This window comes from Littorina saxatilis, linkage group LG8 (assembly GCF_037325665.1).
Source record: "Littorina saxatilis isolate snail1 linkage group LG8, US_GU_Lsax_2.0, whole genome shotgun sequence".
Taxonomy (NCBI): Eukaryota; Metazoa; Mollusca; class Gastropoda; order Littorinimorpha; family Littorinidae; genus Littorina; species Littorina saxatilis.
This window is the reverse complement of record NC_090252.1, coordinates 2,319,005-2,339,599: the sequence shown is the minus strand read 5'-3', so window position 1 is coordinate 2,339,599 and position 20,595 is coordinate 2,319,005. Positions and strand designations below refer to the sequence as shown.

General features: G+C 41.1%; 1 protein-coding gene across 2 annotated transcripts in view; it reads right to left on the bottom strand.

Annotated features, from left to right (window-relative positions):
• Positions 1–2,911: 2,911 nt before the first annotated feature.
• LOC138972520 (GTPase IMAP family member 8-like) overlaps positions 2,912–20,595 on the bottom strand; it is a 26,105-nt gene continuing 8,421 nt past the window's right edge. Inside the window, exons 7-18 of one of the 2 annotated variants that reach the window (XR_011457653.1) lie at positions 20,276–20,403; positions 18,157–18,416; positions 16,607–16,878; positions 16,192–16,319; positions 14,054–14,313; positions 12,504–12,775; positions 12,075–12,202; positions 11,107–11,366; positions 10,086–10,357; positions 9,681–9,808; positions 7,735–8,983; positions 2,912–5,674 (exon numbers count right to left, since the gene is read on the bottom strand). Coding sequence is in view for 1 of the 2 variants with exons in the window: in XM_070345163.1 (XP_070201264.1) it covers positions 8,716–8,983; positions 9,681–9,808; positions 10,086–10,357; positions 11,107–11,366; positions 12,075–12,202; positions 12,504–12,775; positions 14,054–14,313; positions 16,192–16,319; positions 16,607–16,878; positions 18,157–18,416; positions 20,276–20,403 (2,376 nt within the window). In the remaining variant the exon portion in view is untranslated. Of the gene's footprint in view, positions 5,675–5,849; positions 8,984–9,680; positions 9,809–10,085; positions 10,358–11,106; positions 11,367–12,074; positions 12,203–12,503; positions 12,776–14,053; positions 14,314–16,191; positions 16,320–16,606; positions 16,879–18,156; positions 18,417–20,275; positions 20,404–20,595 lie in introns of those variants that run through there. The other variant, XM_070345163.1, reaches the window with a different exon arrangement.

Sequence of the window (20,595 nt, the reverse complement as noted above, 5' to 3'; positions counted from 1 at the left end):
ATTATTGCATCCATTTTCGTACCCCAACTAAAACATTCATTCCCGTGTCATTTTATTCAAACTGTATATGCAATTAAAGGCTTTTCACTTGGCTACCTGACACACTTTTCGAATCAAAGATTGCTGTTATAGGTATCACGTGACCGCCGCCGAAGTAAGGGTACCCCCCAAATCGACCTGACAATAACGTCAGGTACCAATTAAAAAATCGACAAAAACAGCAGAATAGGTGCAGCTTGGCAATGTTTACATACAAGAAGAAAGACAAATCATGTATCTATCCAGAACAGGTTGTTTTGTTTTTCTATCTTGCGTATCTCTTGTGTTATGTCATTTCCATTGATGCAGGTGTGGAACGCAAGAGCAGTAAAAAACGAGAGGATTTTGCGTCCATTTTGAGAGGTACCATGACAAAAATCGCTGTATTTTAGAAATACCTGAATGGATTGATTCGAAACTTTTAGGATCAGAAGTCTACATACGAGACTTACCTTCAGTGAAATTGAGGATCACTTCAGGTTTGTACTCAGATGTTATGCACTCTTCTGGAAAATGTTTTAAAACTCATCACAGGTTTGTGAATGTCATCCCAAAAATTCATGACTTTGCATGCGTACAGACAAATGGTTGTTACAAGAACTGCCAAAGTTTCATTCCCGTATCACCACTGACGGACATTTGCTAGCCATGTAAACGCATGAGAAAACAATGGAACGTTCAGGCTGTTTGCTGTTGACAGCGGTTATCGCTGAATGCCTCTCAAAGCATGCTGCGGTCACGGATGACTGGAGATGGCTGTCGCACTGCAATCCTCCCGAAAAAATTGATCGTGTTTACAGGACTAGGAAACGTAAACTGGTGATTGTATTTGAATGACGCTTTGGCAGTATTTGTAACATTTATTTGTCTGTAAATGCATGCACAGTCTTGATGTTTTTGGATTTAAACCTGTGACAAATTGTATAACATTTTTTGAAAGATTGCTTAGCATCTTCAAAAATACCTGTAACGATGCGCAATTTTACCGGACGTACGTCTCGTATATTGACTTGAGATCCTGAAAGTTTTGAATCAATCCATTCATGCGTTTCTGAAATACAGCGCTTTTTGTCATGGTACCCCTCAAAATGGACACAAAAACTCTCGTTTTCTACTGCTCGTGCGCTCCACACCTGCATCTGTAGAAATGACATAACACAAGAGATACGTAAAATACTAAAACAGAACAACCTGTTCTGCACAGAATATTGACTTGGCTTTCTCCTCGTTTTTAAAACTTGTCAAGTTTAGCCTATTCTGAATTTGTGTCTATTTTTTATTTGGTACCTTACGTTTTAGTCAGGTCGATTATGGGGGTACCCTTACTTCGGCGGCGGTCACCTGATACCTATAACAGATATCTTTGATTTGAAAAAGGTTCCAGGTATCCAAGTAAAGGGCCTTGATATAGCTCAGTTGGCGGGGATATAGCTCAGTTGGTAGCGCGCTGGATTTGTATTCAGTTGGCCGCTGTCAGCGTGAGTTCGATCCCAGGTTCGGCGGAAATTTATTTCAGAGTCAACTTTGTGTGCAGACTCTCTTCGGTGTCCGAACTCCCCCCCCCCCCCCCCCCCCGTGTACACTACATTGGGTGTGCACGTTAAAGTTCCGACGATTGACAAAAGGGTCTTTCCTGGCAAAATTGCTTAGGCACAGTTAATAATTGTCTACCTATACCCGTGTGACTTGGAATAATAGGCCGTGAAAGGTAAATATGCGCCGAAATGGCTGCAATTACTGGCCGTATAAAATTTCATCTCACACGGCATCACTGCAGAGCGCCTAGAACTGTACCCACGGAATATGCGCGATATAAGCGTCATTGATTGATTGATTGATTGAATGGCATTTAAAGTTTGAATAAAATGACACGGGAATGAATGTTTTAGTTGGGGTACGAAAATGGGTGCAATAATGTTTTTGCTCAGTTTAGAATGCTTATCTCGATAGTTAAGGACATCAATTTTATGTATTTGGCAAAACTGCACTAGTTCACAATGTACTCACAATTCAATCTTTACTAATATTATATTACTGGGATGTGGTCACAAACTTGCCGCATGAAGGACAGGCTTGTTTGTTGTCATGTCTTACAATTAACAGACAAGCACACATCGAATGCTTTATGTAAGTCTTGAACATTTTGCTTAATATGGTGGGGGAATGAATGGCCTTTCCAGACATATATAAATGGTTTGCACAAAACGGCCACATGACAAACATCTGCACGCAAACGCATCTGCCTATTTTTTTTTTATATGACGCGTAGTATAGATAACCTTACATATGGGTTACATGTTGCTTGGAAAGAACTCAGCAAATACAATTCTACCCGATAGGTATGAGATATGCAGCTGATCTGTCTTTCAGGCCATTTAAACAAAAATATGTACTGGACGAATAAAAACGATGTATAATATTTTGATTGAATGTTTTCAAATGCATGCAAGCAAATCGAGTATAGATGAATATGTCTGGAGCCTAAGTGAGAAAGAGAGAGAGAGAGAGAGAGAGAGAGAGAGAGAGAGAGAGAGAGAGAGAGAGAGAGAGAGAGAGAGAGAGAGAGAGAGAGAGAGAGAGAGAGAGAGAGAGAGAGAGAGAGAGTGAGAAAGAACAAATAGAGAAGAGAGAGCGCAATGTTTAGGAACTTCTTTTTCCCACAGATACTGCAACGAAAAGCAACAGTTCACATGAGTATTCCAGTGATCAGAGAGAGAGAGAGAGAGAAGTGTAAATCATGTTTTGAGGATACTGGACAAAAATAACCGAGTGGTTGATCAGCGCACATCTTACATCTTGTAGTCTCTATCATAAGGAACACATGCATATGAAAAAATAAGATACCAAAAACAAAACAACAAGGAACAAAAGATAATAAGCCGGAATATTTATTTCTAAACAAACGCATCAATAAACAATGATCAAAAGCAAATACAAATCTGTAATGTATAATCTTGGTTATAAACTACATTCTTGGAAAGTTTGATGAATAACTTCGTTACATTTTTTTTCATAAGCACTTCCATGCATATAGTCAAAGCACTTCTAAGAGGCTAATAGGTGTCATCTAACAAGTAGTACAACAATGGTAAGATTCTGCGATTTAACATATTACATTTGAATCACTCTATGTAGCAAAACAGCACAGGAAACTATCAGCACAACATGAAAACAATTATTCACACAGCAGCTGATTAAAACTGCGAACTCGTCTGCCTTCTTCAACGTTTAGTAAACACACTCTTGGTTGTAGAGAGGCAAAACAGATTATTTGGAAAGGTAATATACACTCTTCGAAAAAAACGTTTCTGACTGATGAAGAAAATATATGCATTAAAAATGTGCTTACAATCAAGGTTCTATTATTTGATTGAAATTTGCGTGTAATGTAATAATAATAATAATAATAATTGTCAGTAAGTACTGGTGTCACATGACTGATGTGAACCAGTTGATTGGCTAATGGCGATGCGCTAAAACTGTTAGCGCACTCTTGGAGTGCGCTAACTTTTCCACAGAGCGTATCTTCCGCCCTTTGCCTAAGCGAGACTGTGCTCTCATCCTCAGAATTAATTAATGACATGTAGCTTATATTCTCCACAATACCAAATGACCATAAATTCCCTGCTTCTCAATTAAAGCAGAAGTGGTTTGTTTCTGACAGATTGCATGTGCCTGTGCCAGTGCCAGTGATCTAAAACTAGAAGCCACTGTGTTTCATCTAATTTTCGCGGACTTGCATAGATTCTTCTCATATGCCGTGTTAGTGGCATGTAGCTTATCATCCACATTATCAAATGATGAGTTAGTATACAATTGAATTCCCAGCGGCTAACAGAAAACACAAGTGTTATTCCGATAACGTAGGCTACCACCTAGACCAGTTTGGAAGACTGACTCGATCGACTCTGTAGCAGACTACACAGAAATACGACTACATCAGTTCAGTAAATGAATGGTTTCTGAATTATTATTTCAAGGCAAGAACAATCGTAATTGAAAAGTGCAGACTGCAGTGGTTCGATTGCCCAGGTAGCCTAGCAGTAGCACAGTAGCAGACGACATAAACCCCGCTCAGCAAATTAACATGTTGGGCAAATGTGAACGAAAAAACGATGGGGATATAATACGTGTAGGGTTCAGAGCATTCTTACCGTTCATATTTAGTATCAGACTCCCCGATGAGTGAAGATACAACACGAGAAATATGCCACATTTGTTTTGAAAATGTGCGAACCGTCGAGTCACGCTTCGAGTCAATTCAAGGGGAGTCACTCCGCACAGTCAATCCGTCGAAGCTCGACTGGAGGTTTCGAATCGCACATAATGAAGAGCACAGTCCTTTCTCCGAGTTCAAATGAGGTCTCTCTGAAAGATCATCACTGTTCAGATTAACGCTACACTGGAATTTACCAACAGAAATTAAAATGCGTGTGACGAAAGCACGACACACTTGAGACACCCCACACAAAAGTAGATCTTTACTGTACACGACCTGACCACACAGTTATGCCTATTCAAATGCGCGTTGCAAAATGTGCGTTTGGAATCTTCTTTTTTTCTATGGCGGTAATGACAATATCGTTATTGAAACAATCCCAGGGCACTAAGGGATTTATAGAGCAAATCTCGAAAATAATTATTGAACTCAGCGCTATGCGCTTCGTTCAATAATGAATTTTCTCGATTTGCTCTATAAATCCCTTAGTGCACTGGGATGTCTCAATAACTTAAATGATAATAATAATAATAATAAAACATTCTTTTATAGCGCTGTTCACCGCCGAATGGCAGTCTCATGGCGCCAAATGCTCAATACATAGTCATGGACATTCACATGTAACCTACTCACCAGTTTGGGCTTAAGAGCGGAAAAATTAATGCGTAGTGCTCAACAACTCTCCAGAAGAATAACTGATGCACAATGTACGTTTGCTTGACCACATTTTAATTTTTTTAAAGAGTCCATGCGCAACCAGAATGTTTTTTTTTGTGCAAATAAATTTGTTTCGAGAGAAATACTACACACTGTTTTATGTGATTAATAATGAAAACAGGATTTACATATTACACGAAACAAGAAATTACATATATAACCATATTAAAGTCAGTTTACACAATACATTGTGGTTTCCATCAGACCAAGATTAAATGATGATGATGATGATGATGATGATGATGATGATGATGATGATGATGATGGTGATGATGATAACAATAACTATGTAATCGGCTTTAAATTGCCACATAAACGTAACAAGACATCCCTTTAGAAGTATTTGATATTTGTAAAACCACAGAGTTTGGTATACAGAGTGAAGAATGCGTTTACCATTTTCATTAACAAATAGAGAGAGAAATATGTAATAACCGCTGAAAAAGGAGAGGAGCATCTCAACAAAGGAACATTGATTATAATTATGAGCTAAAGAATACTAGAACTCTCCTTTGAACATTGCTTGTCCTCAACCGCTGTTCCACTTTATTTTCGAGCAATCTTTGAACACACCTAGTTTAGATTTTCTACCTTTCTCACTACACAACCAAACTGTGAAAATATGTTTTGTTTCAAAGATCTACCTAGCTCTTAAAACCGTCAACAATATCATTCTTCTTTTTTAACCAAAACACGACCCTTCTTTGACTCTAAAATGTGACAAGGTCTACAAGACTCAAATCAGTATGGAGGTCATCCAACAAAAGATGGGAGAGAGAGAGAGAGAGAGAGAGAGAGAGAGAGAGAGAGAGAGAGAGAGAGAGAGAGAGAGAGAGAGAGAGAGAGAGAGAGACAGACAGACAGAACTCAGAAATTTCAGAACTCAGAAATTTTATTGTAAACCACACTGTTGTGTTTGTACAAGGGGGGAGTAGAGTTTCCATTCAATGTATACTCTCTCACAAACAAGTAAGAACAAGTGCATAATACAGTGCTAAGGGTTGGAACATAGCGATCGAAAATCATTTACACACATTCATTTTAGCCTAGCAGTTGCTGTCGATGCCTGAATGCATAAAATGTATACCGGGAGAGTGCCCACAACCTACTTTTGTTTTGTGTTAGTAGTATCTGCATTGACGAGTTTTCTAGTTGACCGATTTCAAAGACATTTCCTAGGTAAGTTTCTCTTATATCAGAGTATACTGGACACTTAAAAAGAAAGTGGTGCTCGTTTTCGTGAGGGTATCTGCAAAGTGGGCAAACATGGGAACCGTTTGCAGAATATCTCTGTTTGTTGCACATCAGGGGTGAAACCCCAAGTCTGAGTTTTGTGAACACTTTTTGGATATATGGATTGTCTATTTGGTCAAGGTACTTTTCTCTTCCAAAGTCAGGTTTAAACAATTTGTATGTGTCATACCTCTCACTGTCTTCTAGCTTACTGTGCCAGTTCTGGGTAAAGCAGTCTTTTAGGCGTTGTTGAAAAGCCTTGATAAAGTGTTTTTCGTTGCCGACATAGCCGTACGTCCACACATGTCCAAACCCATTTTCACATAGGAGGTTTCTGACCCTAGCGGACCAATTGTCTGTCCCTCTGTCTGCCATGTTCCTCATCATCACATGGGCCATTTTTACATATCTTGTGTTGGGGAGGCGATTTAGCCGCAACCAATATTTAACGCATCTGGTAGCAGCGAGGACTGATAGGGGAAATCTACCGAGTTCTCCGTATACCATGCAGTTGGGACTTTGGGGGGAAACACCTATTATCCGTTTGCATGCGAACATGTGTACCTTTTCAATGTTAGAGCAATCAAAACAACCCCACATTTCTGAACCGTATAGCAATATGGGGGTAATCTGTGTATCAAAGAGTGTGAAAAAAAGGTTTAGATCATAACATCCAATGTTCCACAAAACTCTAAAAATGTCGATAACACCACGCTTAGCTCGTACAATAGAGTCTTCAAAGCATCGTTGGATGGAAACTTTGGTGGTCAAGGTTAAGCCGAGATATTTATACGAGTTGGTAACGTACATGTTGTCGTGACCAAATGTCCAGGCTTCGTTTTTCCCCAAGTATCCACCGTTGCGAAATACCAACACTTTTGTTTTTTCTTTGTTTACCTTTAAACCTAATCTGTTGGCAACTTCATGCAATATATTTAACTGGTTTTGTAGTCCCACCGGTGTCACTGAAAGCAATGCTATGTCGTCAGCAAACATCATGATAAATAGTTCAATTTCACCCGGAAGAAGTTGAATTCCATGCCTCCCTTTTAGAATCATTTCAGACGCAAGTTCGTTAATCAAAAAAGAGAACAGGATTGGGCTTGCCAAGCATCCTTGTTTAAGACCTTGCATACACTCAAAAAAGGCCGTGTAGTCAGAGTTACACCGAACACAAGATAATACGTTTGAGTACATTGCTCTGAGTGTTTGAAGCATTTTTCCCCCAATGCCGATCTTGAGCAGTACATTCCATAGTACATCTCTTTTGACAGTGTCGAGAGAGAGAGACAGAGAGAGAGAGAGAGAGAGATTTGTTTTGATATTGTCGACCTAATCTTGACTATTATGAGTGGACTATTTGCGCCTCGATATTTTATTTATGTTATTTACGTTTTATGTTGTATATTGTAATGCTGTGATACACCACACCTGAGTTTCTCGTTGAGATAATAAAGCGTTCTATGTCTATGTTAATAAAGTTTCAATTCCCAAGCTACAGAAACAACCGAGAAAACTCAAATTACCTTTTCTGACTTGATCATACGTGACTTGGAAATTTAACATCACGTATGGAGATCATGAGACATTAAAGGTGTGTGAAGTTTGAAGGCTGTAACTGCAACTATGTCTGATGCAAATTCAGCAACTCAGGTGAGCAATATAAAACTCAAACTACACTTGGCCATAACATTATTGCGACAAATTTCGCACCCAAATCAAAGCATTAATTCCCGTGTCATTTCATTCAAACTTTCTATGCTAGTTAAGGCCGTTCACTTGAATTTCTGGATCACCTTTCGGGTTAAAGATTTCTTTTACAGGGATCATGTAACCGCCGATCAAATAACGGTACCCTCAAAATCGATGGGACAAAAACAGAACGGACCAATACAATACAAAAATCGACGAAAAATCACAATAGGCAAAGCTTTGACATACGAGCAAAAAGGCAAATCAATTAACTACCCAGAACAGGTTGTTTTGTTTAGCTAGCTTGCGTGTTTCGTGTGCTATGCTATTCCTACTGATGCAGGTCTCGATCGCATGAGCGGTCGAAAATGGGAGGTTTTTTTCGTACATTTTGAGGGGTATCATGACAACATATGTGCGAGTGAGTGTGCGAGCGCATGTGAGTACTGTTGTTAGTTTAGCATTGTTTTTTTGTGTGTTTTTTTTTTCTTTTTTTTTCTTGTTCCTTTTATTGTTACATGTTTGTCTACCATAATTTACAATTATTAATTTGACATTATTTTAAACCTGTTATATTAAAATCGTCCGCCAGATTTTCATTTGCTTTAAGAGTACGCTTATAAGCCTAGCTTGTTGTGCTCCATTTTCCTAATTTCATGTATGTGGCAATTGTTCCAAGGAAATGTATTGAATAAAAACTTGTTTAAACCATCATGACAACAAGAGCAATTAGTTATTGTCATATTGAGTGTATACTGAATTATTTTGCAATTAGCATCAGTAATGTAATAACGTACCATTGTCAGTGCAGGCAGTTACTTTCCCAGAGCGCGAACGATTCGGATGAGTTCCGAAACTTTAGCGTCTTTTGCCGATGCAACGGCTTTCGCATTGAAGATGACATATCTGCCCTTAGCTTCGGTCATGACATCATGCAAGTGCTTTCCCGCTCTTTGCAAATCCCGCTCGAAATTCCTTTCCTGCTGATCTCCGAAGGTAAAGGCCAGAACAAGAACTTGTGATAAGTCACCTCCCATCAGTGACTTGGTTTTTGTGTAGATACTTTTCTTTTCTGGAGTGTACCTGTGTAAAAAATAAATAAACTATAATCACAGATACAAGACGTGAACACAATAAAGAGATATAATGGACCAACCAACTGGGATCATCCTTACAGCTATGCAGTTCTGGTTGGTGGCTTTTCTGACGTCACCCCTCACCTGACATACCTTCAAATTAATGTTTTAGCACGTAGTTATTCAAATTTGAAAGGGTCGTGTTTTGGTTAATGTTTCAAGACTTCGACATTATTCGCTGCTGTCTGTTATTTTCGTCCCACGTTATGCCCCTGAGAGGAGCCCGTATTTTCTCCGTTGTTGCTAGGATGTGACCTCGCCAAAAGGGCTAAAAGCAGGAAACAAAGAAAATGTTAACTATTAATATAAAACAGGGGCGGTTCAGTTAGTTTATAAGGGGGGGGGGGGGGGGTGGATGGCTGCTCTAAGAATTCAATGGTGTTAATCGAGGATGCGCAGTGTGCCCGAAACTGCCTGGGGGGGCCGGGCAAACCCCTAGAAAAGATTAGTCCGAGAAAGCGAAATCGTGCTATCTAATGTCATCTGAGCCTAGAAACTGACGGGAAATCATCTTACCACTTCACCGATTAAAACAACATATCTCGTTTCTTTCTTTCTTTTTTTCAGCTGGTGGGGGGTGTGCACCCCCCCCCCTCCCCCCGATGAATCAACCCATGTCAAATAATGTGCAGATGCATACATACTTGTCGTCACTCCTGATGGTCAAGATGACAGCGTCTGGTTTGGAACCAGTCAACTCCACCCACTTAGCAACCTCCCTCCGTCTGTCTTCAGGCATCTTTGCGTTGACGATGTCAGGTGTGTCCACCACCTACACACACACACACACACACACACACACACACACACACACACACACATATACACACACACACAGGGATTTAATTGATGTATGTCAATGAATTGGGTGACTCTTACAAAAGAATTGGTTTAAGCATGCACTGGAATAGAACTGCGAATATCCCATATCATGTTTGGCTGCCGCGCTCTGCACAGTATTTCGTGTTGATGGCGCTACACGTATTTAATGTCAATATCTCATATTGGTCCGTAAAAACCACTCTAGACAAAACATTCAGCATGGTTACCTCAACTTCCACGTTGTCAAGGAAAGCTCTTTCCTTCTGAGCTGTCTGCGTCATTTCCGACATTCCTGACCCCGTCGTAAATGCGTTGCGGTGCAGAATCATGTTGGCCAGCGTACTTTTCCCGGACCCCATCTCACCCACGATGAGAAGACGAAGAAGTTTACTTTGCAGAGGAGCACCGTATGCCGCTATTTGTTGGCGTGAAGTAGCCCCAGCTTCAGAGTATGCTGCTTCACGATGTTGAAAGCGACTGTCATCCTCAGGGGGGGTGTCTGCACATTTGAATAACGGCTACAAGTTTTCAACAAAAACGTTATACAGTTGACACTTGTGTTAAAGGTAGCCTTTGAATTTGGCAGGCTATTACTTTGAATAAGACTATCCCTACACTGAGTGTTCTCTGTGCAGAATGTTTTATAATTAATTAATGGTGTAGACGCAATTAGCTAGCTAGTGGCTTTCAACGAATGTGATTCATCGGGAAATGATAAAGAATGCATTAGGTGTTTTTTTTATTTGAAGTGGAATTCTATTATGGAAATAATCAATACAGTAGAAGTACATTGTCTTTGACAGAGTCGTCAACCAGCCAAGCGCTACTTTCCCCCAGCGAAGGACATTTCTGCCATGATCACACACACACATACATCTTCGTCAAATGTACGTCAACATATCTCCCTTATACCCCCCCCCCCCCCCCCACGGAAAAGATAGAACCAATACAACATTGACGAACAATCACAATTGGCAAAACTTTGCAACTGTTACATACGAGAAGAAAGTCACATCAATGATCTACCTTCAACAGATTGTTTTGTGATCGCGTGTTTCGTGTGCTATGCTATTCCTACTGATGCAGTCTCGATCGCATGAGCGGTCGGAAACGGGAGTTTTTTTCTCGTAAATATTGAGGGGTATCATGCAAAGAAGCGCAATTAATTATCTGGTGTATACTGAATTATTTTGCAATTAACATCAGTAATGCAATAACGTACCATTTTCACTGCAGGCAATTACTTACCCAGAGCGCGAACGATTCGGATGAGTTCCGAAACTTTAGCGTCTTTTGCCGATGCAACGGCTTTCGCATTGAAGATGACATATCTGCCCTTAGCTTCGGTCATGACATCATGCAAGTGCTTTCCCGCTCTTTTCAAATCCCGCTCGAAATTCCTTTCCTGCTGATCTCCGAAGGTAAAAGCCAGAACAAGAACTTGTGATAAGTCACCTCCCATCAGTGACTTGGTTTTTGTGTAGATACTTTTCTTTTCTGGAGTGTACCTGTGTAAAAAAATAAACAAACTATAATCACAGATACAAGACGTAAACACAATAAAGAGATATAATGGACCAACCAACTGGGATCATCCTTACAGCTATGCAGTTCTGGTTGGTGGCTGTACTGATGTCACCCCTCACCTGACTTACCTTCAAACTAATGTTTTAGCCCGCAGCTATTCAAATTTGAATGGGCCGTGTTTTGGGTAGTTCTTTTTTAAACTGTGAATTCCCCACTTCGACATTATTCGCTGCTGTCTGTTATTTTCGTCCCACGTTATGCCCCTGAGAGGAGCCCGTATTTTCTCCGTTGTTGCTAGGATGTGACCTCACCAAAAGGGCTAAAAGCAGGAAACAAAGAAAATGTTAACTATTAATATAAAACAGGGGCGGATCAGTTAGTTTATAAGGGGGGAGGGGGTGGATGGCTGCTCTAAGAATTCAATGGTGTTAATCGAGGATGCGCAGTGTGCCCGAAACTGCCTGGGGGGGCCGGGCAAACCCCTAGAAAAGATTAGTCCGAGAAAGCGAAATCGTGCTATCTAATGTCATCTGAGCCTAGAAACTGACGGGAAATCATCTTACCACTTCACCGATTAAAACAACATATCTCGTTTCTTTCTTTCTTTTTTTCAGCTGGTGGGGGTGTGCACCCCCCCCCTCCCCCCGATGAATCAACCCATGTCAAATAATGTGCAGATGCATACATACTTGTCGTCACTCCTGATGGTCAAGATGACAGCGTCTGGTTTGGAACCAGTCAACTCCACCCACTTAGCAACCTCCCTCCGTCTGTCTTCAGGCATCTTTGCGTTGACGATGTCAGGTGTGTCCACCACCTACACACACACACACACACACACACACACACACACACACACACACACACACACACACACACACACACACACACATACACACACACACAGGGATTTAATTGATGTATGTCAATGAATTGGGTGACTCTTACAAAAGAATTGGTTTAAGCATGCACTGGAATAGAACTGCGAATATCCCATATCATGTTTGGCTGCCGCGCTCTGCACAGTATTTCGTGTTGATGGCGCTACACGTATTTAATGTCAATATCTCATATTGGTCCGTAAAAACCACTCTAGACAAAACATTCAGCATGGTTACCTCAACTTCCACGTTGTCAAGGAAAGCTCTTTCCTTCTGAGCTGTCTGCGTCATTTCCGACATTCCTGACCCCGTCGTAAATGCGTTGCGGTGCAGAATCATGTTGGCCAGCGTACTTTTCCCGGACCCCATCTCACCCACGATGAGAAGACGAAGAAGTTTACTTTGCAGAGGAGCACCGTATGCCGCTATTCTTTGGCGTGAAGTCGCCCCAGCTTCAGAGTATGCTGCTTCACGATGTTGAAAGCGACTGTCATCCTCAGGGGGAGTGTCTGCAAATTTGAATAACGGCTACAAGTTTTCAACAAAAACGTTATACAGTTGACACTTGTGTTAAAGGTACCCTTTGAATTTGGCAGGCTATTACTTTGAATAAGACTATCCCTCCACTGAGTGTTCTCTGTGCAGAATGTTTTATAATTAATTAATGGTGTAGACGCAATTAGCTAGCTAGTGGCTCCTCGCGCCCCCTAATTGGCGTAGCTAGAGGCGCGTCCCCCGGGTGGTGGATGGGGGAGCCTTCTCTACTAATTTCTGAGAGAAGGTCTCATCACTCTCGATGCCGTGAACCTAATTAGGATCTTTTTCTTGTTTCTTCTCTATTTCTGCCTCCCCAAAGTCCTTTTACTTTCCTTTTCTCACCCATAAAATTCTTCACTTATTACCCTTGTTAAGTGGTTCTTGTATAGAATATAGTCAATGTTTGTAAAGATTTTAGTCAAGCAGTATGTAAGAAATGTTTAGTCCTTTGTACTGGAAACTTGCATTCTCCCAGTAAGGTCATATATTGTACTACGTTGCAAGCCCCTGGAGCAATTTTTTTATTAGTGCTTTTGTGAACAAGAAATACTTAACAAGTGGCTCTATCCCATCTCCCTCCTTTCCCCAATCCCATCTCCCCCCTTTCCCTCGTCGCGATATAACCTTCGTGGTTGAAAACGACGTTAAACACCAAATAAAGAAAGATCGATAGTGGCTTTCAACGAATGTGATTCATCAGGAAATGATAAAGAATGCATTAGGTGGTTTTTTTTCATTTGAAGTGGAATTCTATTATGGAAATAAGCAATACAGTAGAAGTGCAATGTCTTTGACAGAGTCGTCAACCAACCAAGCACTACATTCCCCCAGCGAAGGACATTTTTCTGCCATGATCACACACACATACATCTTCGTCAAATGTACGTCAACATATCTCCCTCAACCCCCCCCCCCCCCCCCCCACGGAAAAGATAGAACCAATACAACATTGACGAACAATCACAATTGGCAAAACATTGCAACTGTTACATACGAGAAGAAAGTCAAATCAATGATCTACCTTCAACAGATTGTTTTGTTTAGCTTCCTCGCGTGTTTCGTGTGCTATGCTATTCCTACTGATGCAGTCTCGATCGCATGAGCGGTCGGAAACGGGAGTTTTTTTCTCGTAAATATTGAGGGGTATCATGCAAAGAAGCGCAATTAATTATCTGGTGTATACTGAATTATTTTGCAATTAACATCAGTAATGCAATAACGTACCATTTTCACTGCAGGCAATCACTTACCCAGAGCGCGAACGATTCGGATGAGTTCCGAAACTTTAGCGTCTTTTGCCGATGCAACGGCTTTCGCATTGAAGATGACATATCTGCCCTTAGCTTCGGTCATGACATCATGCAAGTGCTTTCCCGCTCTTTTCAAATCCCGCTCGAAATTCCTTTCCTGCTGATCTCCGAAGGTAAAGGCCAGAACAAGAACTTGTGATAAGTCACCTCCCATCAGTGACTTGGTTTTTGTGTAGATACTTTTCTTTTCTGGAGTGTACCTGTGTAAAAAAATAAACAAACTATAATCACAGATACAAGACGTAAACACAATAAAGAGATATAATGGACCTGTAAAGGATTGATTCTTTTAGCTCATTAGAACACGCGAGTGCCGAGACTACTAGATAATCACGTCACGCGGGTCCGAGATTACCGAGACTATCTACGTCAGAAAGATGTACGTCATTTCTTTCAGCCACAATTCTTTCTTTTATTGTAGATTTCGAAGGAAAAGAAATGTCGTGTCTGATCTAATTATTTCAATTGTAAAGGTTCTTAGCGACGAATTGTTTATAATACAACCAAGTGTGTACATCGCTAAGCAACTACGTAGATACAGAAACGCCGGAAGTAGAAGAACAGGCGTTAAGATCAACAGACCAGGCAAGGCGGAGAGCTCCAGTTTCTCACCATTAACCAGACGTATTAACGCTGCAGAGAAGGAAGCCATTAAACCAGCCATTTCGCCGTCTTGGAGGGTAACTAGTTGTTAGTTTGTTAGTGGATTTCGATCAAGAACGAACCAGATGACATCATATTCATTTGTCGCAGAGAATGCGTGTAGATGTGTTCTTTCTTCAATTAGTTTTGTCGTAGAATTAGTAGGATGAATATTGATAGGGTTGTCATTTAGGGAATAAATAATAATTTAGGGAATGTCTGATATTTAACAGCTTCTACGTTTGATCGCAGGTTCGTATACGGGAAGACGAATCAGGCAAGACATCATCAACAGAGCTGCGTTCTAGAAGAGTCATCCACGTCATCGTCATCATCAAGTTCATCGTCGTCATGGTTCCTGTAAACATTGGTCATCATCGAAGGTCGAGAATTTTCTGCAGACTGTGATCGTCTAATGTGAATGGATCCATCGTCGTCATTTAAGGAAGTATTCATTATATTTGTTTCATCACCTCCAAATTTCTAAAGAACTTTTATCGTCGTCCTTGGAATTGCAATGACTGAATGAGCCACGTTTCCGGAAAATGATCGATTTCATATCAACGAACAATAACCATAATTAAATTATTGTGAAGTGAAGAATTAAATCTAAGATATTAATGTATAACCTGAGTCAACTTTGTGCAAGACCGGGAAGCAGTTAAGAAATTATAATTCATGCTGTGGATTTCTGTTCTAAATTTCCTTGAACAAATTCAACCGATAGCTGAATTGTAATTGTAGTAAAAATATGGGATTTTAGTCATAAGAAAGAAAAATCCGCATAACAGGACCAACCAACTGGGATCATCCTTACAGCTATGCAGTTCTGGTTGGTGGCTGTACTGATGTCACCCCTCACCTGACTTACCTTCAAACTAATGTTTTAGCCCGCAGCTATTCAAATTTGAATGGGCCGTGTTTTGGGTAGTTCTTTTTTAAACTGTGAATTCCCCACTTCGACATTATTCGCTGCTGTCTGTTATTTTCGTCCCACGTTATGCCCCTGAGAGGAGCCCGTATTTTCTCCGTTGTTGCTAGGATGTGACCTCACCAAAAGGGCTAAAAGCAGGAAACAAAGAAAATGTTAACTATTAATATAAAACAGGGGCGGATCAGTTAGTTTATAAGGGGGGAGGGGGTGGATGGCTGCTCTAAGAATTCAATGGTGTTAATCGAGGATGCGCAGTGTGCCCGAAACTGCCAGGGGGGGCCGGGCAAACCCCTAGAAAAGATTAGTCCGAGAAAGCGAAATCGTGCTATCTAATGTCATCTGAGCCTAGAAACTGACGGGAAATCATCTTACCACTTCACCGATTAAAACAACATATCTCGTTTCTTTCTTTCTTTTTTTCAGCTGGTGGGGGGTGTGCACCCCCCCCCCCCTCCCCCCGATGAATCAACCCATGTCAAATAATGTGCAGATGCATACATACTTGTCGTCACTCCTGATGGTCAAGATGACAGCGTCTGGTTTGGAACCAGTCAACTCCACCCACTTAGCAACCTCCCTCCGTCTGTCTTCAGGCATCTTTGCGTTGACGATGTCAGGTGTGTCCACCACCTACACACACACACACACACACACACACACACACACACACACACACACACACACACACATACACACACACACACAGGGATTTAATTGATGTATGTCTATGAATTGGGTGACTCTTACAAAAGAATTGGTTTAAGCATGCACTGGAATAGAACTACGAATATCCCATATCATGTTTGGCTGCCGCGCTCTGCACAGTATTTCGTGTTGATGGCGCTACACGTATTTAATGTCAATATCTCATATTGGTCCGTAAAAACCACTCTAGACAAAACATTCAGCATGGTTACCTCAACTTCCACGTTGTCAAGGAAAGCTCTTTCCTTCTGAGCTGTCTGCGTCATTTCCGACATTCCTGACCCCGTCGTAAATGCGTTGCGGTGCAGAATCATGTTGGCCAGCGTACTTTTCCCGGACCCCATCTCACCCACGATGAGAAGACGAAGAAGTTTACTTTGCAGAGGAGCACCGTATGCCGCTATTCTTTGGCGTGAAGTCGCCCCAGCTTCAGAGTATGCTGCTTCACGATGTTGAAAGCGACTGTCATCCTCAGGGGGAGTGTCTGCAAATTTGAATAACGGCTACAAGTTTTCAACAAAAACGTTATACAGTTGACACTTGTGTTAAAGGTACCCTTTGAATTTGGCAGGCTATTACTTTGAATAAGACTATCCCTCCACTGAGTGTTCTCTGTGCAGAATGTTTTATAATTAATTAATGGTGTAGACGCAATTAGCTAGCTAGTGGCTCCTCGCGCCCCCTAATTGGCGTAGCTAGAGGCGCGTCCCCCGGGTGGTGGATGGGGGAGCCTTCTCTACTAATTTCTGAGAGAAGGTCTCATCACTCTCGATGCCGTGAACCTAATTAGGATCTTTTTCTTGTTTCTTCTCTATTTCTGCCTCCCCAAAGTCCTTTTACTTTCCTTTTCTCACCCATAAAATTCTTCACTTATTACCCTTGTTAAGTGGTTCTTGTATAGAATATAGTCAATGTTTGTAAAGATTTTAGTCAAGCAGTATGTAAGAAATGTTTAGTCCTTTGTACTGGAAACTTGCATTCTCCCAGTAAGGTCATATATTGTACTACGTTGCAAGCCCCTGGAGCAATTGTTTTATTAGTGCTTTTGTGAACAAGAAACACTTAACAAGTGGCTCTATCCCGTCTCCCCCCTTTCCCCTATCCCATCTCCCCCCTTTCCCTCGTCGCGATATAACCTTCGTGGTTGAAAACGACGTTAAACACCAAATAAAGAAAGATCGATAGTGGCTTTCAACGAATGTGATTCATCAGGAAATGATAAAGAATGCATTAGGTGGTTTTTTTTCATTTGAAGTGGAATTCTATTATGGAAATAATCAATACAGTAGAGGTGCAATGTCTTTGACAGAGTCGTCAACCAACCAAGCACTACATTCCCCCAGCGAAGGACATTTCTGCCATGATCACACACACACATACATCTTCGTCAAATGTACGTCAACATATCTCCCTCAAACCCCCCCCCCCCCCCCCCACGGAAAAGATAGAACCAATACAACATTGACGAACAATCACAATTGGCAAAACATTGCAACTGTTACATACGAGAAGAAAGTCAAATCAATGATCTACCTTCAACAGATTGTTTTGTTTAGCTTCCTCGCGTGTTTCGTGTGCTATGCTATTCCTACTGATGCAGTCTCGATCGCATGAGCGGTCGGAAACGGGAGTTTTTTTCTCGTAAATATTGAGGGGTATCATGCAAAGAAGCGCAATTAATTATCTGGTGTATACTGAATTATTTTGCAATTAACATCAGTAATGCAATAACGTACCATTTTCACTGCAGGCAATTACTTACCCAGAGCGCGAACGATTCGGATGAGTTCCGAAACTTTAGCGTCTTTTGCCGATGCAACGGCTTTCGCATTGAAGATGACATATCTGCCCTTAGCTTCGGTCATGACATCATGCAAGTGCTTTCCCGCTCTTTTCAAATCCCGCTCGAAATTCCTTTCCTGCTGATCTCCGAAGGTAAAAGCCAGAACAAGAACTTGTGATAAGTCACCTCCCATCAGTGACTTGGTTTTTGTGTAGATACTTTTCTTTTCTGGAGTGTACCTGTGTAAAAAAATAAACAAACTATAATCACAGATACAAGACGTAAACACAATAAAGAGATATAATGGACCTGTAAAGGATTGATTCTTTTAGCTCATTAGAACACGCGAGTGCCGAGACTACTAGATAATCACGTCACGCGGGTCCGAGATTACCGAGACTATCTACGTCAGAAAGATGTACGTCATTTCTTTCAGCCACAATTCTTTCTTTTATTGTAGATTTCGAAGGAAAAGAAATGTCGTGTCTGATCTAATTATTTCAATTGTAAAGGTTCTTAGCGACGAATTGTTTATAATACAACCAAGTGTGTACATCGCTAAGCAACTACGTAGATACAGAAACGCCGGAAGTAGAAGAACAGGCGTTAAGATCAACAGACCAGGCAAGGCGGAGAGCTCCAGTTTCTCACCATTAACCAGACGTATTAACGCTGCAGAGAAGGAAGCCATTAAACCAGCCATTTCGCCGTCTTGGAGGGTAACTAGTTGTTAGTTTGTTAGTGGATTTCGATCAAGAACGAACCAGATGACATCATATTCATTTGTCGCAGAGAATGCGTGTAGATGTGTTCTTTCTTCAATTAGTTTTGTCGTAGAATTAGTAGGATGAATATTGATAGGGTTGTCATTTAGGGAATGTCTGATATTTAACAGCTTCTACGTTTGATCGCAGGTTCGTATACGGGAAGACGAATCAGGCAAGACATCATCAACAGAGCTGCGTTCTAGAAGAGTCATCCACGTCATCGTCATCATCAAGTTCATCGTCGTCATGGTTCCTGTAAACATTGGTCATCATCGAAGGTCGAGAATTTTCTGCAGACTGTGATCGTCTAATGTGAATGGATCCATCGTCGTCATTTAAGGAAGTATTCATTATATTTGTTTCATCACCTCCAAATTTCTAAAGAACTTTTATCGTCGTCCTTGGAATTGCAATGACTGAATGAGCCACGTTTCCGGAAAATGATCGATTTCATATCAACGAACAATAACCATAATTAAATTATTGTGAAGTGAAGAATTAAATCTAAGATATTAATGTATAACCTGAGTCAACTTTGTGCAAGACCGGGAAGCAGTTAAGAAATTATAATTCATGCTGTGGATTTCTGTTCTAAATTTCCTTGAACAAATTCAACCGATAGCTGAATTGTAATTGTAGTAAAAATATGGGATTTTAGTCATAAGAAAGAAAAATCCGCATAACAGGACCAACCAACTGGGATCATCCTTTGAGCTATGCAGTTCTGGTTGGTGGCTGTACTGATGTCACCCCTCACTTGACTTACCTTCAAACTAATGTTTTAGCCCGCAGCTATTCAAATTTGAATGGGCCGTGTTTTGGGTAGTTCTTTTTTAAACTGTGAATTCCCCACTTCGACATTATTCGCTGCTGTCTGTTATTTTCGTCCCACGTTATGCCCCTGAGAGGAGCCCGTATTTTCTCCGTTGTTGCTAGGATGTGACCTCGCCAAAAGGGCTAAAAGCAGGAAACAAAGAAAATGTTAACTATTAATATAAAACAGGGGCGGATCAGTTAGTTTATAAGGGGGGAGGGGGTGGATGGCTGCTCTAAGAATTCAATGGTGTTAATCGAGGATGCGCAGTGTGCCCGAAACTGCCAGGGGGGGCCGGGCAAACCCCTAGAAAAGATTAGTCCGAGAAAGCGAAATCGTGCTATCTAATGTCATCTGAGCCTAGAAACTGACGGGAAATCATCTTACCACTTCACCGATTAAAACAACATATCTCGTTTCTTTCTTTCTTTTTTTCAGCTGGTGGGGGGTGTGCACCCCCCCCCCCCTCCCCCCGATGAATCAACCCATGTCAAATAATGTGCAGATGCATACATACTTGTCGTCACTCCTGATGGTCAAGATGACAGCGTCTGGTTTGGAACCAGTCAACTCCACCCACTTAGCAACCTCCCTCCGTCTGTCTTCAGGCATCTTTGCGTTGACGATGTCAGGTGTGTCCACCACCTACACACACACACACACACACACACACACACACACACACACACACACACACACACACACACACACACACACACAGGGATTTAATTGATGTATGTCTATGAATTGGGTGACTCTTACAAAAGAATTGGTTTAAACATGCACTGGAATAGAACTGCGAATATCCCATATCATGTTTGGCTGCCGCGCTCTGCA